The sequence below is a fragment of the Esox lucius genome, chromosome 5 (assembly GCF_011004845.1).
Source record: "Esox lucius isolate fEsoLuc1 chromosome 5, fEsoLuc1.pri, whole genome shotgun sequence".
Taxonomy (NCBI): domain Eukaryota; kingdom Metazoa; phylum Chordata; class Actinopteri; order Esociformes; family Esocidae; genus Esox; species Esox lucius.
In genome coordinates, this window is record NC_047573.1 from 22,916,997 (window position 1) to 22,930,443 (window position 13,447).

Genomic DNA, 13,447 nt, shown 5'->3' on the forward strand with positions numbered 1-13,447 from the left:
ACTTGCTGTAAATAGTTTTGTGGAAATTGCTTAAGTAAAAAGGTTGTTAAAGAAATGTGTTCTTTCTCATTTTTATTGGGTTGATTGCACCAACGCGGAATATTAAGTCAAACTCACTTGAGCTTCTTCTCATTCTCTTGGGCCAACTCTTTCTTTACATACTCCAGATCCTGCTCATGTTCTCTCCTTAGGGAACGGAGATCTTTTTGTAGCCTGTTGAAATCTTTCTGCAACTTCTGTTTCTCCTGCACTGCCTCCCCTAGCTTATTCTGCAGGGACAACAGAGATTCGGCATCCCCATCTTCCTGTGTCAAAGAGTTCTCCATCTCTCTGCCTGCTGCAAGACTCTTGGTTTGCTTTGCAGTGCAATGCTCCATGACTTCACTTGTGGTCTGCCCTGGTTTTTTGAAGCCATCGATAACTGTATTTTGCTGTTCTATCAGTGCAGCCTTTTCAAGCAAATCTTCCTTCAAGGAACTGATTTCAGACAGAATGTTGACCCTCTCCTCTTCCATTTCCTTTAACTTCGCCTTAACCTCCTCAAGCCTGGAGAGGGTGTTATCTGCTTTTGACTCATCCTGGCTTGAAACATCTCTCTGGAGCAACAACAGCTTTTCCTCGTACATGTTTTTCAAACTCTCCAAACAGCTTTCTTTATCAAGCCTCTCATTGTTACGTACCTGCTCAACATGTTTTTCTTGTGCTTCTTTCAGCTTGGCAATGGTTTCCTCCTGGTTTGAAATGTCTTTATGAAGCAACAGTAGCTTTTCCTCATACATGTTTTTCAATCCCTCCACAGAGCTCTCCTTATCAATTCTATTATCATTCTGTACCTGCTCAAGATATTTTTCATTTTTTTCCTTCAGCTTAGCTAGGGCTTCTTCTTGGTTGGAAATATTTTTCTGAAGTGAGGATATCTTTTCCTCATACATGTCCTGCAATGATTGTAAAGAGCTCTCTTTCTCCAGTCTCTCATCACTATGTACTTGCTCTAGGTGTTTCTCCTGTTCTTCATTCATCTTGGCCATGGCTTCCTCAAGGGACTTTCCTTTCTTCTCTAAGGTCTCAATTTGCTGCATCTTTGTCACTTTGTCAACTTCAGCCTCTTCCAACTTTGTCTGAAAGGTTCTGATTATATTTTCCTTTGCTTCGAGTTGTGAGGTCAAATGTTTCCGAATCTGGCTGATTTTCTGCTCAGCTTTCTTCTTTAGCTCGGCCACTTTGCCAGCATTGTCTTTTAACAACCTCTCTTCAACAGTCTTCAGATTCTCTTCATTGCTTTTGAGAATCTCAGACTTTGTCTTCTCATAGACATCCTTCTGCCGCTCCAGCTCTTGTGTCAAAGTTAGGTTCTGTCTCTCCAGAGTCTGCAGTTTCTCCTGTGTTGTCTGGAGTAGATCACCACTCTGGGCTCTGAACTGCTCCTGAGTCTGCTGAAGATGATCAGTGAGCTCTTGTTTCTCTCTCTCCCTAATACAGTCCTGCTGCTTCAGGTCAGCAGTTAGCTGCTCACACTCCTTTGTCCTGAGTACCAACTGCTGCTCCAACTCACTGAGTCGGTGATTGCAGTTCTCCACCTCCAAAGTGAGTGCACTGACTTTCTGCTCCTTTTCACTCAAGGCTTGGTCAATCTCTGACTTGCTGATGGACTGATTGCCGATGCTATCTGCCAGCCTTTGTAAGGCCTCATCCTTCTCAGAGACCTGCTTCTCCATGTCTTCAAGACAGGTTTGGAGAGACTTCACAGTATTGTGGTTTTGAGAGAACCTGAACTCTGCTTCCCTCTTTAACTCAATGAGCTCATTCTTGAGGGTGTCAGCCTGCTTCACTGCAGATAGCTTCTCTTTTTCTAGTTTGTTAATAGTCTCTTCCATTTGAAAAACAAGGACCTTTCTTTCCTCCTTGTGCTGCTGCTCAAGCAGTGATATGGCTTGGTCCTTCCCCGCAAGGCTACCTGATAATTGGGTCTTCAAGTCGTTTATTATACTATCCAAGTGGCTGATATCCACAACATTAGTTTTGATATTCTCCAATAAGGTGCGGTTTTCCTCACTGAGCTGTTCGATGCAAATAACTTTTTCTGAAAGAGCTTGGGAGTGGTTCTCAGCATCCTTCTGCAGAGACTCCCTCTCAGCAGTCAAGGCTTTGATATCATCTTTGTGCACATTTAGCTGAAAAGTCAACTGGTCTAGTGAACTACATAGACTTTTATTCTCCTCAGTCCTCTCCTGTAGTTGCCCCTCCAAGGAGTGAATCTTGTCCACACTGGTTAGGATAATGTTTTTAAGATGTGCAACTTTCTTCTGATTACACAGAAGCCTGTCTTTAAGCTCTCCTACTCTATTGTCAACTCGTTCAGAGAGCTCCTTTGTACCACTTTCGATGCTGGCCTCAATTGCCTGACAGTAAGACACAAGTTCGTTGCTGATCCCAGCAAACTGCTTCTGCAGTTCTTTTTCCTTGACTTCTAGTTGTAGAGAATGTTCTTCAAGTCTCCTCTGAACAGCCTCCCCTTCCTTTCCCTTTGAAGCCTCAAGAGCTTGAAGCTGCTTTTCTGTGTCTACAACCTTCTCAGAGAGTACCTTGAGCTTCTCTTTTGCGTTCTCTTCAGTCTTGTTCAGCTGATCCTGGAAGGAGTTTCTCTCATTAAGAGCTGTGTTAAGATTTCTCTCAACTGCCTCCACTTGCTCTTTGAACATTGCCTCAGTTTGAGATAAACTCTCCAACTTGACTGCTGCTTCCTTTAGCTCAGCTTGGAGTTTCTGCACAGTAGTCTGTCTCATGACCAACTCCTCCTTTAAATCATTCACCTCCTGCAAAACTTGCTCTTTTTCATCCTTGATGGTTTGGAGCTGCTGGGTGATATCCTCAACTTCCTGTAACTTCTCCTGCAATATTTGTAAGTGTTTCTCCTGCATTTCTTCTTCATGTTGTGCAAGCTTTTCCTGCCAATGACTCTTAAGCTTTTCCTTCTCTTGCTTATGTACTTCACACATCTTTTCTAGTTCTTCCTTGTGGTTGGCCTCAAGCTGGGACATAGCGCTGCTCAGGCCTTCTGAACTTGTCTGAGACTCAAGGATTTTATCTTTCACCTGCTGTTCCTTCTGCTTTAGCTCTGCCTCTTTGTAAGCCAGCTCCTTTTTCAATGACTCCTCTTGCTCCTGAAGCTTTTTTTTAAATTTCTCCTGCATCTCTTTGGTCTTTGTTTTAAATTTCTCCATCTTTGCCTCCTGTGATTTTAACTTGGTTTCCATGTCTTTTTTAACGTTCTCCAATTTCTTCTCATGAGCAGCTTTCTGGTCCTCCAGCTGTTTCTTTAGTTGTTTTTCTTCCTCTTGTTTAGTGTTCAGTTCTTTAGTGTATGATTTTTCCTGTTCAGAGAGCTCATTCTTAACCTGTTGCAACTGTTTATCTAACTCATGAAGTTCCATTATCTTTTGTTGAAGAGAGTGCTCTTTCTGCAGGCAGTCACTTTGAGTTGTCTCCAGTTTTTGCACCAAATCGTTTAACTGATTTTTGCAGCATGAGAGTTCATCTCTGATCTTACTGAGATGGGCATTAGATTTCTCAAGGCCCTTCTTTTCTGATTGGGCCTGCTTTAAACTCTTTCTCAGCTCCTCTAATTCTGTAAGCTTTGCATTCCTGTCTTGAAGAAGTGCCTCTGCTTCTTCCTTTAAGCTTTTCTCACAGACAAGGTGGGCCTCAAGGTCCTTCTCTTTCTCCTTCAGTACCATCGTCAACTTGTTGAGTTCCTCTTTTAGAGTCTTCTCCATTCCCCCCAATGAACTTTCATGGTGCTGCTTGATTTCCTCAATATCTACACTGTGTTTGGTCAGCACCTCTTGCAGCCTCTGCTCCAATTCCTGTCTGGCTGACCGACCAGCATTTTCAACTGCATCCAGTCTCTCCTCAAGAATCTGCTTGCTCCGCAACACCTCCTGAAGTTCTGAGGAAAGGGCTTCCAACTCAGTCTGTTTCACATCCAGCTTCTCCATCATCTTCTCGTTCATGTCTTCTACATGAGCATGAAACTGGACCTCTTTCTCCTTCATGATGGTCTCTACTCCAGCTCTGTGTTTTGCCCTGAGCTCCTCCATAGCAGCATTGTGTTGGGCTAAGGCCTCCGAGTGAAGCTCCACCTTGTGCTTTTCCAGCTCAGTCTTGCAATTCTCCAGCTCCTCACAGTGTTTCCCCTCTAGTGTAGCCATCTCCTCCTTGTGTTTTCTCCTCAGCTCCTCCATTTGAGTGGAAAGATCATCCGTTGTTGGAACTGACCCAGATTGGGAGTGCTGTTCCAGAGAGCTCTCCAGTTCCAGTATTCTCTGTTAGGAGATGTACCATGTTTATTATACATTTGTCACAATACATTTCAAGTTTGTAAACACATGGAAGTATATTTATTGTTTTATAATTTACGATGTACATCTTTGAATAGAGTAGCTACACAAAATCATTTCAAAACCTCAATATCAATAATGCAACTTTTTGTATTCATTACCAATCAGATGTTTAACATTGTTGTAAATCATACTACACTCCAAATGGATGAAGAACAACCAATCAAGAGGACTTACAGTTCTTGCTGCCTCCAGATCTAACCGTATCTTTTTGGAATTTGTCTCAGCCTCTTTCTCTATGGCAGCCTTCTGCAGTTCTGCATCTTCCAAAGCTAGAGCAAACTGCTGCTCCCTCTCCTTGGCAGAATGCCCCAGCTCCTCTTTACACTGCTCCTAAATTAAATGCACATTTATGTATGTTTCAAGTCTATTTGATATATTAAATAAATACAATGTAATTATGTGAAACAGCAATCAAAACAGTAAAAAGATATGCAGAAATACACACCTAGAAGTAAAGCACAAGCACTTTGATTAATACTACAACAGACTTTCTTAGGCAGTAAAAATAAAACATTTGATATGAATATACCACAGCCTGGCTGATTCGAGTGTTGAGCTCTTCCTCTTTAATGGCCAGTGCTTCACTATGTAGCTTCTCCATCTCTGACATCTTCTCCTCTGAGGTTTTCTACAACACAATATTATAACTTCATATTATAGCAATGGACGAGGATAATATTGTAAGTTTTGTGGCTTATTTGTTAAAATGTATCTTCTTAATATCAAGCAGTGTACTATTATTTAAAGTAGTTGTAATATCAGTTAGCATTTATTTAATAAAAAAATAAAACAACATTTCATGCCTTAATGCCTTAGGAACACCTTGGATATTATTACTTCCATATTAAAAACAGGAATTGCGCAGGTCTGGGAATTGAACTGATCTGGGAATCTGCATTGGATTGCTAGTCTGGCCTAAAAAAGCTCAACAGCAAAACTGTTGTCTTTATTTAAAATGGGATTAGCGAATCCCTTGACATGATGTAGTACTTGTAGATCTTTTTACTACAGCTGGACAATTAAGAGTATATTAATGTCCTTGTCAAATCCAATAGGCATTATTTTATTCTTGATTGACAGTTACTGCACTTTTGCATCCATAATCGTCAGTTACATGTTAACACACTAACTGTGCCCTAAATGTGTATATTACATTCAAATGTAGAGAGGCTAAACCTATTCCTATCTAAATGTGTATATTACATTCAAATGTAGAGAGGCTAAACCTATTCCTATCTAAATGTGTATATTACATTCATATGTAGAGAGGCTAAACCTATTCCTATCTAAATGTGTATATTACATTCATATGTACAGTCCCTGACAAAAGTCATGTCGCTTGTGTACAAATTGACCTGAAGTGCCGCTGAAATATATTTCTAATCAAGATGTCTTTACAAGAAATGGCTCATTTGAATCCCAACAGCTTTTGTAATAATGTTTCAGTGCAAAACGAAACTGTCAAAAAGTATTCTAATATTCACAGCTTGGTAAAGCCCACTGAGTCAATTTTTGCAAAGACATAAGTGTTGTTGCCTTGTCATATGAGCTTCACCTGTGACTAATAATGGATAAATTAGGTCTCAGGTGTGTATAAAAACAACCCCAGTACACTAGACCTTCACATCAAACTGCAACTAGACCTCTGCAAACATGCCTAAGATTCACCCCGAGACCAAAGTTTTGATTATCAAGAGGCTGAAGATCAGATCCACTGCTGATGTGGCAGACACCTTCAATGTGTCTCAGCGTCAAGTACAGAGGATAAAAAAAACATTTGAAGACACTGGAGACTTTTTGACAAGCCCAGGTCAGGCAGACCCCGCAAGACAACTGCTCGAGAGGACCGTTTGTTGGCTCGAAAATCCAAGGCCAGCCCTTTTTCCACTGCAGCAGAGCTCCACGAGACCTGGTCACCTGAAGTCCCTGTGTCAACCAGAACAGTTTGTCGGATTCTGTCTCGAAATGGCCTCCATGGTCGAATCAGTGCCCAGAAGCCAGCACTAAACAAAAGACAATTGAAAAACCGTTTGGCATTTGCCAAGGCCCACAGCCTGCTAAAAGGATGGATGCTGGAAAAGTGGAAGAAGGTGGATTTTTCAGATGAATCTTCTGTTGAATTACACCACAGTCGCCGCAAATATTGCAGGAGACCTACTGGAGCCCGCATGGATCCTAGATTCACCCAGAAAAACAGTGAAGTTTGGTGGCGAAAAATCATGGTCTGGGGTTACATCCAGTATGGGGGTGTGCGAGAGATCTGCAGGGTGGAAGGCAACATCAATAGTCTAAAATACCAAGAAATCTTAGCTACTTCTTATATTCCCAACCATAAAAGAGGCCAGATTCTGCAGCAGGATGGTGCTCCATCGCATACTTCCATCTCCACATCAAAGTTCCTCAAGGCGAAGAAGATCAAGATGCTCCAGGATTGGCTAGCCCAGTCACCAGACATGAATATCATTGAGCATATGTGGGGTAGGATGAAAGAGGAAGCATGGAAGACGAAACCAAAGAATATTGATGAACTCTGGGAGGCATGAAAGACTGCTTTCTTTGCTATTCCTGATGACTTCATCAATAAATTGTATGAATCCTTGCCAAACCGCATGGATGCAGTCCTTCAAGCTCATGGAAGTCATACAAGATATTAAATTTGGATCTCATAGCACCACTACTTAATTTGCTGACATATTTTTGTATTTGCAGTGAATTTGTTCAATTTCTGTATAGGCGACAAAACTTTTGTCTTGCCAAAATTTGACCTTTCTGTCTTGATTAAATGATAAATCTTTTTTCAGTGAAACTAATTTATTTCAGTGCATTAAACATCATTTGGGAGGGTTTCAGCTTTTCATATGAGCTATTTCTAACAACAATTGATTAATTAAAAGTCAGGTTAATAGCAGGTGTTTCTACAAAATAGATAAGCGACAAGACTTTTGTCAGGGACTGTAGAGAGGCTAAACCTATTCCTATCTAAATGTGTACATTACATTCATATGTAGAGAGGCTAAACCTATTCATATCTAAATGTGTATATTACTTTCATGTGTACAGAGGCTAAATACATTCATATCTAAATGTGCAGTGATGAAGGATGATTTGTACAGTGGGCCAACCAATGAAAATGGCAATGCATTTCTGGATACCCAAATAAAATCCAGATGAATGAAAAAGAAAATAATCTTTCTTCCAGAAAAGTTTAAGAGCTACAACCAGGAAGAGCAGTGTCGTAGGGGGAGTTTCAAAAACCCTTCAAACTGAAAAGTGAAATGCAATGCGCACTGTATGGTAATGAAAATATTTTTCAAGACCAAATCCCAAGCAAAATATATCTGTCTGTGGTTTCCTAGTCTGGGTGGTAAAATGGAGAGTAACAGGATGAAATTCAAATACTAAGACTGGGGAAATGTCAAAGATTTACACCTCCAATTTAGTTTGTTGCCAAAGCTGCAAACCTGAAAAAAAACATCAAAATCTATTTGTAATATTTTCTGGTTGTTTGTATTATTTGATAACACTAACTCACCAAAGATCTCCTCAGTACCAAAGACCTCTTGGTCAGGGTTGGCTGGATGTGAACGCAACCATACATGCTTGGTAATACTATAGTAGTGTTAGAGAACTGAGGCAGAATTGTATTAGTATTTTAAAATTGCTGACCCTCACCTTCATGATGGTGACCACCTCCTGCTTTACCCTGGAGAGCTCCTGCTGCAGACTCTTCCTCTCCTCCTCCCCGGCCCTCTCCACCTCCTTCATCTGCTCCTCCAGCTGGAGCTGCAGCAGCCTCCGTGCCTCCTCAGCCCTCTGTGCCATTGCCAGAGCCTTCTCCAGCTCCTCAAAGGCTGGGGGGGAGCCACACAGATCCTCAGTTACATAGTGTACACAAACACATCCACATTGTTGCGACCATAACAGAGAAAGGAGATCCGCTCACCAGCTTTCTCAGACTTCTCCTTCTGCTCCTGCAGCTCCTCTTTTTGGGTGGCGACCAACTTGTTTCTGGAGCGGAGTTGGGCTATTTCCTCTTCCTTCATCTCCAGAGTTTCATGCATCTGACGTTTGGTCTCCGCAATGACCATGCCCTAAAAAAGGTACAGCCAGACATTTAAAATTCTGAGGACAGCACAACAGCATCAGGGGACATGTGAGGAAATCATTCAGTTCAGATCCAACCAGACAGACAGACACTCTAACCAAGAAAAGGAAGCAGATGGGACACAGTTGTGAGACCGTAATTCTTAAGGTATGCATGTACCCCCCCTCCCCTTCATTACTGGTATGAATGTATCTAAATAATACAAGATGCATGCCAGTAATGTCAAATCCAGGCTCCTAAATTGTTGCGGTTAGATGCGCGGTTAAAACCACATTCCTCTGCGTGACCTCGATGAGCCACTGTCTCCTCCTGCAGATCAGAGGGTCAAACACTCCCATGCATACGCCACTGTTGCGGAGCTGGAGGTTAAGGGTCAGATGCAACAAACGTCAATGGAGTGTCTCGAGTCTCTGCGCTCAGGGGCACGGCACAGATGTCTACGTTTCAAAGAATCACTCTAATCTAAACATGGCAGCGAGGAGGAAGGGGCTCTTGAAGTTGCGACCCACACAGCGGAGGCGGGAGGGAGGGCTTAATCAGTAGCACGCTTCAAGCCAAGCCCAATACAGAACACCACTGTTTTTGCCATCAATTGTCTGCATTTGAGAGGTGAATCCAATTACGTCTCGCTTTCAAAAAGGAAAGGGACCATATTAATCTAATAACATGTGCAGCACACATTTTCACTTTTACTATCAGGAAAAAACATGACACAATGTCTCAACAGGACTGGCATGAATTACATTTTTTTCCCATGTTAATCAAAGTTGACATCTTCAAAAGGATGGAGGTTAAGATCACTGAGGCCTAGAGCACAACTGAGGGAGAGAAAAGCCACCAACTTGTTTGTGGTTGTATGATCAGGACTGCTAAAGAAAAGCCAAGGAGCTCATTGTGGATAACAGGAAGTCTAAAGGCTGCAGTCACGCCCCAGTCCTCATCGATGGCACTGAGGTGGAGCGTGTGCCCAGGTTCAAATATCTGGGTGTCCACATCTCCGAGGACCACTCCTGGACCCTCAACACCTCAACTCTGGTCAAAAAGGTGCACCTGTACTTTTTGAGGAGGCTGAAGAAGGCCTGCCTGTCTTCCAAGATCCTTGTGAAATTTTACTGCTGTACAATCGAGAGCATTCTGACTAACTCTGCCACAGTGTGGTTTGTCAGATGCTCCGTGGCCAACCGGAATGCCCAACGGGGTGGGTGAAAACCACCCAGCACATCACTGGTGCTTTGCTCCCAGCCATCATACACCTCCAGTCCAAGCAGTGTCTGCATAGGGCGTGGGGCATCATCAATGACCCTTCACATCCACGCCACAAACTGTTTGCCCTCCTACCATCAGGAAGGTGGTCTCTTCATTCCTGCACCAGCAGCCTCAGGAACAGTTTCTTTCCAGCTAATATAATCCTGCTGAACCAACACTAACCATACCCACCCGCCCAACACTTCGTACTGCCTCTCAGGGACCTTGTTGCACCACTCTCTTCGTACTACCTGACTGACATTGCTTTGCAAAGTCTGATAAGGACGTTTTCAGTTACTGCATGTAAATGTCTACCACAGGAATCTCATTGCTGCTATCCCTGCATTTCAGTTTCACATGCTACCTTGCACCTTCAATTTGTCTTCATTGAACATTTAGAATTGCCATTTGCACTTGCATTTACTGTACATCTACACATCCCACTTGTAAGATATATTATACTTAATTGTTTTATTGTGTAAATGTTCCTGCACTCTTCTACTTGCACTTTTGGTTAGATGCTAACTGCATTTCGTAGTACTGTACTTGTTCAATGACAAAGTTTTATCTAATTATGTTCCCAAATGTAAACACAGATATACATCTTCCTAGAGAAAATTCTACAAATCCCCTCTTATGATCTAAAGTCCGATTTTGCTATTGCCTGCAAATACACAGTCCAATTCATTGTCAACGATGCGTGGCAAAGAATGAGCAGCAGCCTACAATTAGGTCGTTTAAACAAATTAGTCTGCTGAAAAGTTACCCAACCCCTCTGGTTCACTCACCTTGTCTTGCTCCAGCTGTTCGATGAGGTTCTTTGCGTCGCGCAGCTGAGTGATGAGCTTGGTCTTCTCTGTAGTGTGGAGCTCCTGTAAAGCCGACCCGACACAAGGAGGTGTGTTAACAATGGGTTCAGCTGGATGATGAAGTAACAGCACGTGCACTTAGACATACTTAACACAGACATATGATTTGATAGAATCAATACTGGGTGTGCTCTGCTGATAAACCATACAACCCTCCAACTGAAACGAGCCGCACGTAGTGAAAACAAGAATATCCCCTCAGACCCATGACGATTCAGCTAGAGAAAAATATTTTTAAAACAATATTTTCTAAAACAACAGATAAGGATCTACAGGTGGGTGGTTTTCAGTGTCGTAAAGACACTACTGCAAACACAAAGGCATATCTGTTTTCTGGCAGACGCTATAGTAATTGGTCATATAGACAAATAAAGTGGTACAAATGACCTTTCTTGCCATGTGATTAATGTAGCAGCTGCCTGAGCAAACTATACTAAAAACAACAGTTGATACAGATGTAGCCTATCAAGAACCATTAACCATGTGGCGTTCACATTTCATATTAGAGCAGTGGGACAATGATAGATTGGAAAATGTCAGAGAGTGAGCCCTTAGAGACTTGAATTCACCACCCAGACCATTCCCTCAAGCTCCTGGTCTCGCTATAGCCCACCAGGCCCACCAATTCACCAGGCCCACCAGCCCCACCAGCCCCACCAGGACACCAGCCCCACCAGGACACCAGCCCCACCAGCCCCACCAGGACACCAGCCCCACCAGCCCCACCAGGACACCAGCCCCACCAGCCCCACTAGGACACCAGCCCCACCAGGCCACTAGGACACCAGCCCCACCAGGCCACTAGGACACCAGCCCCACCAGGCCACTAGGACACCAGCCCCACCAGGCCACTAGGACACCAGCCCCACCAGGCCACTAGGACACCAGCCCCACCAGGCCACTAGGACACCAGCCCCACCAGGCCACTAGGACACCAGCCCCACCAGGCCACTAGGACACCAGCCCCACCAGGCCACTAGGACACCAGCCCCACCAGGCCACTAGGACACCAGCCCCACCAGGCCACTAGGACACCAGCCCCACCAGGCCACTAGGACACCAGCCCCACCAGGCCACTAGGACACCAGCCCCACCAGGCCACTAGGACACCAGCCCCACCAGGACACCAGCCCCACCAGGACACCAGCCCCACCAGGACACCAGCCCCACCAGGACACCAGCCCCACCAGGACACCAGCCCCACCAGCCCCACCAGCCCCACCAGGACACCAGCCCCACCAGGACACCAGCCCCACCAGGACACCAGCCCCACCAGGACACCAGCCCCACCAGGACACCAGCCCCACCAGCCCCACCAGCCCCACCAGGACACCAGCCCCATCAGGACACCAGCCCCACCAGGACACCAGCCCCACCAGGACACCAGCCCCACCAGGACACCAGCCCCACCAGGACACCAGCCCCACCAGGACACCAGCCCCACCAGGACACCAGCCCTAGCCCAACAAGGTCAGGTTTGGGTTAGCAGCAGTCGCCCGCAGCTACCATGTCTCAGAAACAAATCATCTCAACACAAATCTGAAACAGACCGGCCTGTCTCCCATGAAAATGAATGAAAGCTGTGTGAGCAAGGACCTGTATGCTGGCTAGGAGAGCAGAGCGCGTGTTAACCTCTGGCACTTTCTGTCAGTGAAACAGCCGTTCCCAGACATTGGCCAGGTCTAATACACTTTAACACAGAGACGCACACATTCAGTCACAAACACACACACATCCTATAACTGCATTCAAACACTTCTGCCCACTGAATACAGATAGATGACAGTTGTTATCACCGGCCTTTGACATGACCCCATCTGACCTTTGGAGGAGTCCCAACTGGAGGCGCATTGGCTCGAGAGCCCTACTGTTAGCCAGGCTTGTGTCTGTGATAGATATATGTGAGCAGTGGTCTCAAATGTTAACTAATGGCTGAAGTTTGGCCATCGTAGGCAGGAAAACTTGATCAGAAGACAAAAATCTCCCAATGCAATGGCCTGAATGCAATAACAAACGCTATAATTGTAACTAACATTTGCACATAAGTAATTCTGTTCTTCAGTTCCAGCCAAGGAGTTTAACAACAAAGTGGTCCTCACCATTCCTCCCCCACCAGCCTCCAATGACACTGGTAAACTCACCTTGGTTTTCTCCAGCTCCTGGAGTCTTTCCTGGAGCTGTTCCTGCAGGGCGTCGTTCTCGCTGGTCAGCTGGGCGCAGCGCTCCTTGTGGGTCCTCAGCAGCTCCTTGCACTTCTGGAGCAGATTCTCCTGTCGTGTCACTCTCTTCTGCAGCACTTCCATGGTTTTAGATGGGTCATCGTTGCCCTCTGCTGTTCATAGGAGGTACAGTAACTCAGTAATAAAAATAAATAAAAGAAAGGAGATAACGGACATTGACCGAGGAGATAACACCAGGTGCTGCTGAACTAGTTTAGCATAGAATGTATTCGATGAACCCGATAAGACAAATAACCAGCTGGAAATAATTCAACTTTACTCGTACCGGGGTCTGAACTACAAACCCGATTCCAAAAAAGTTGGGACACTGTACAAATTGTGAGTAAAAAAGGAATGGAATAATTTACAAATCTCATAAACTTATATTTAATTCACAATAGAATATAGATAACATATCGAATGTAGAAAGTGAGAAATGTTGTAATGGCATGCCAAATATTGGCTCATTTTGGATTTCATGAGAGCTACACATTCAAAAAAGTTGGGACAGGTAGCAATAAGAGGCCCGAAAAGTTAAATGTACAGATAAGGAACAGCTGGAGGACCAATTTGCAACTTATGTTAATTGGCAACATGATTGGGTATAAA

General features: G+C 44.2%; 1 protein-coding gene across 4 annotated transcripts in view; it reads right to left on the bottom strand.

Annotated features, from left to right (window-relative positions):
• golga4 (golgin A4) overlaps positions 1-13,447 on the bottom strand; it is a 37,605-nt gene that overhangs the window by 11,130 nt on the left and 13,028 nt on the right. For 3 of the 4 annotated variants that reach the window (XM_010902176.3, XM_010902175.3, XM_010902173.3), the window contains 7 exons: positions 12,761-12,951; positions 10,539-10,622; positions 8,344-8,491; positions 8,073-8,251; positions 4,930-5,028; positions 4,575-4,730; positions 118-4,322 (listed from right to left, as the gene is read on the bottom strand). In XM_010902176.3, the coding sequence (XP_010900478.2) occupies positions 118-4,322; positions 4,575-4,730; positions 4,930-5,028; positions 8,073-8,251; positions 8,344-8,491; positions 10,539-10,622; positions 12,761-12,951 (5,062 nt within the window). The remainder of the gene's footprint in view (positions 1-117; positions 4,323-4,574; positions 4,731-4,929; positions 5,029-8,072; positions 8,252-8,343; positions 8,492-10,538; positions 10,623-12,760; positions 12,952-13,447) is intronic. The other variant, XM_010902174.3, reaches the window with a different exon arrangement.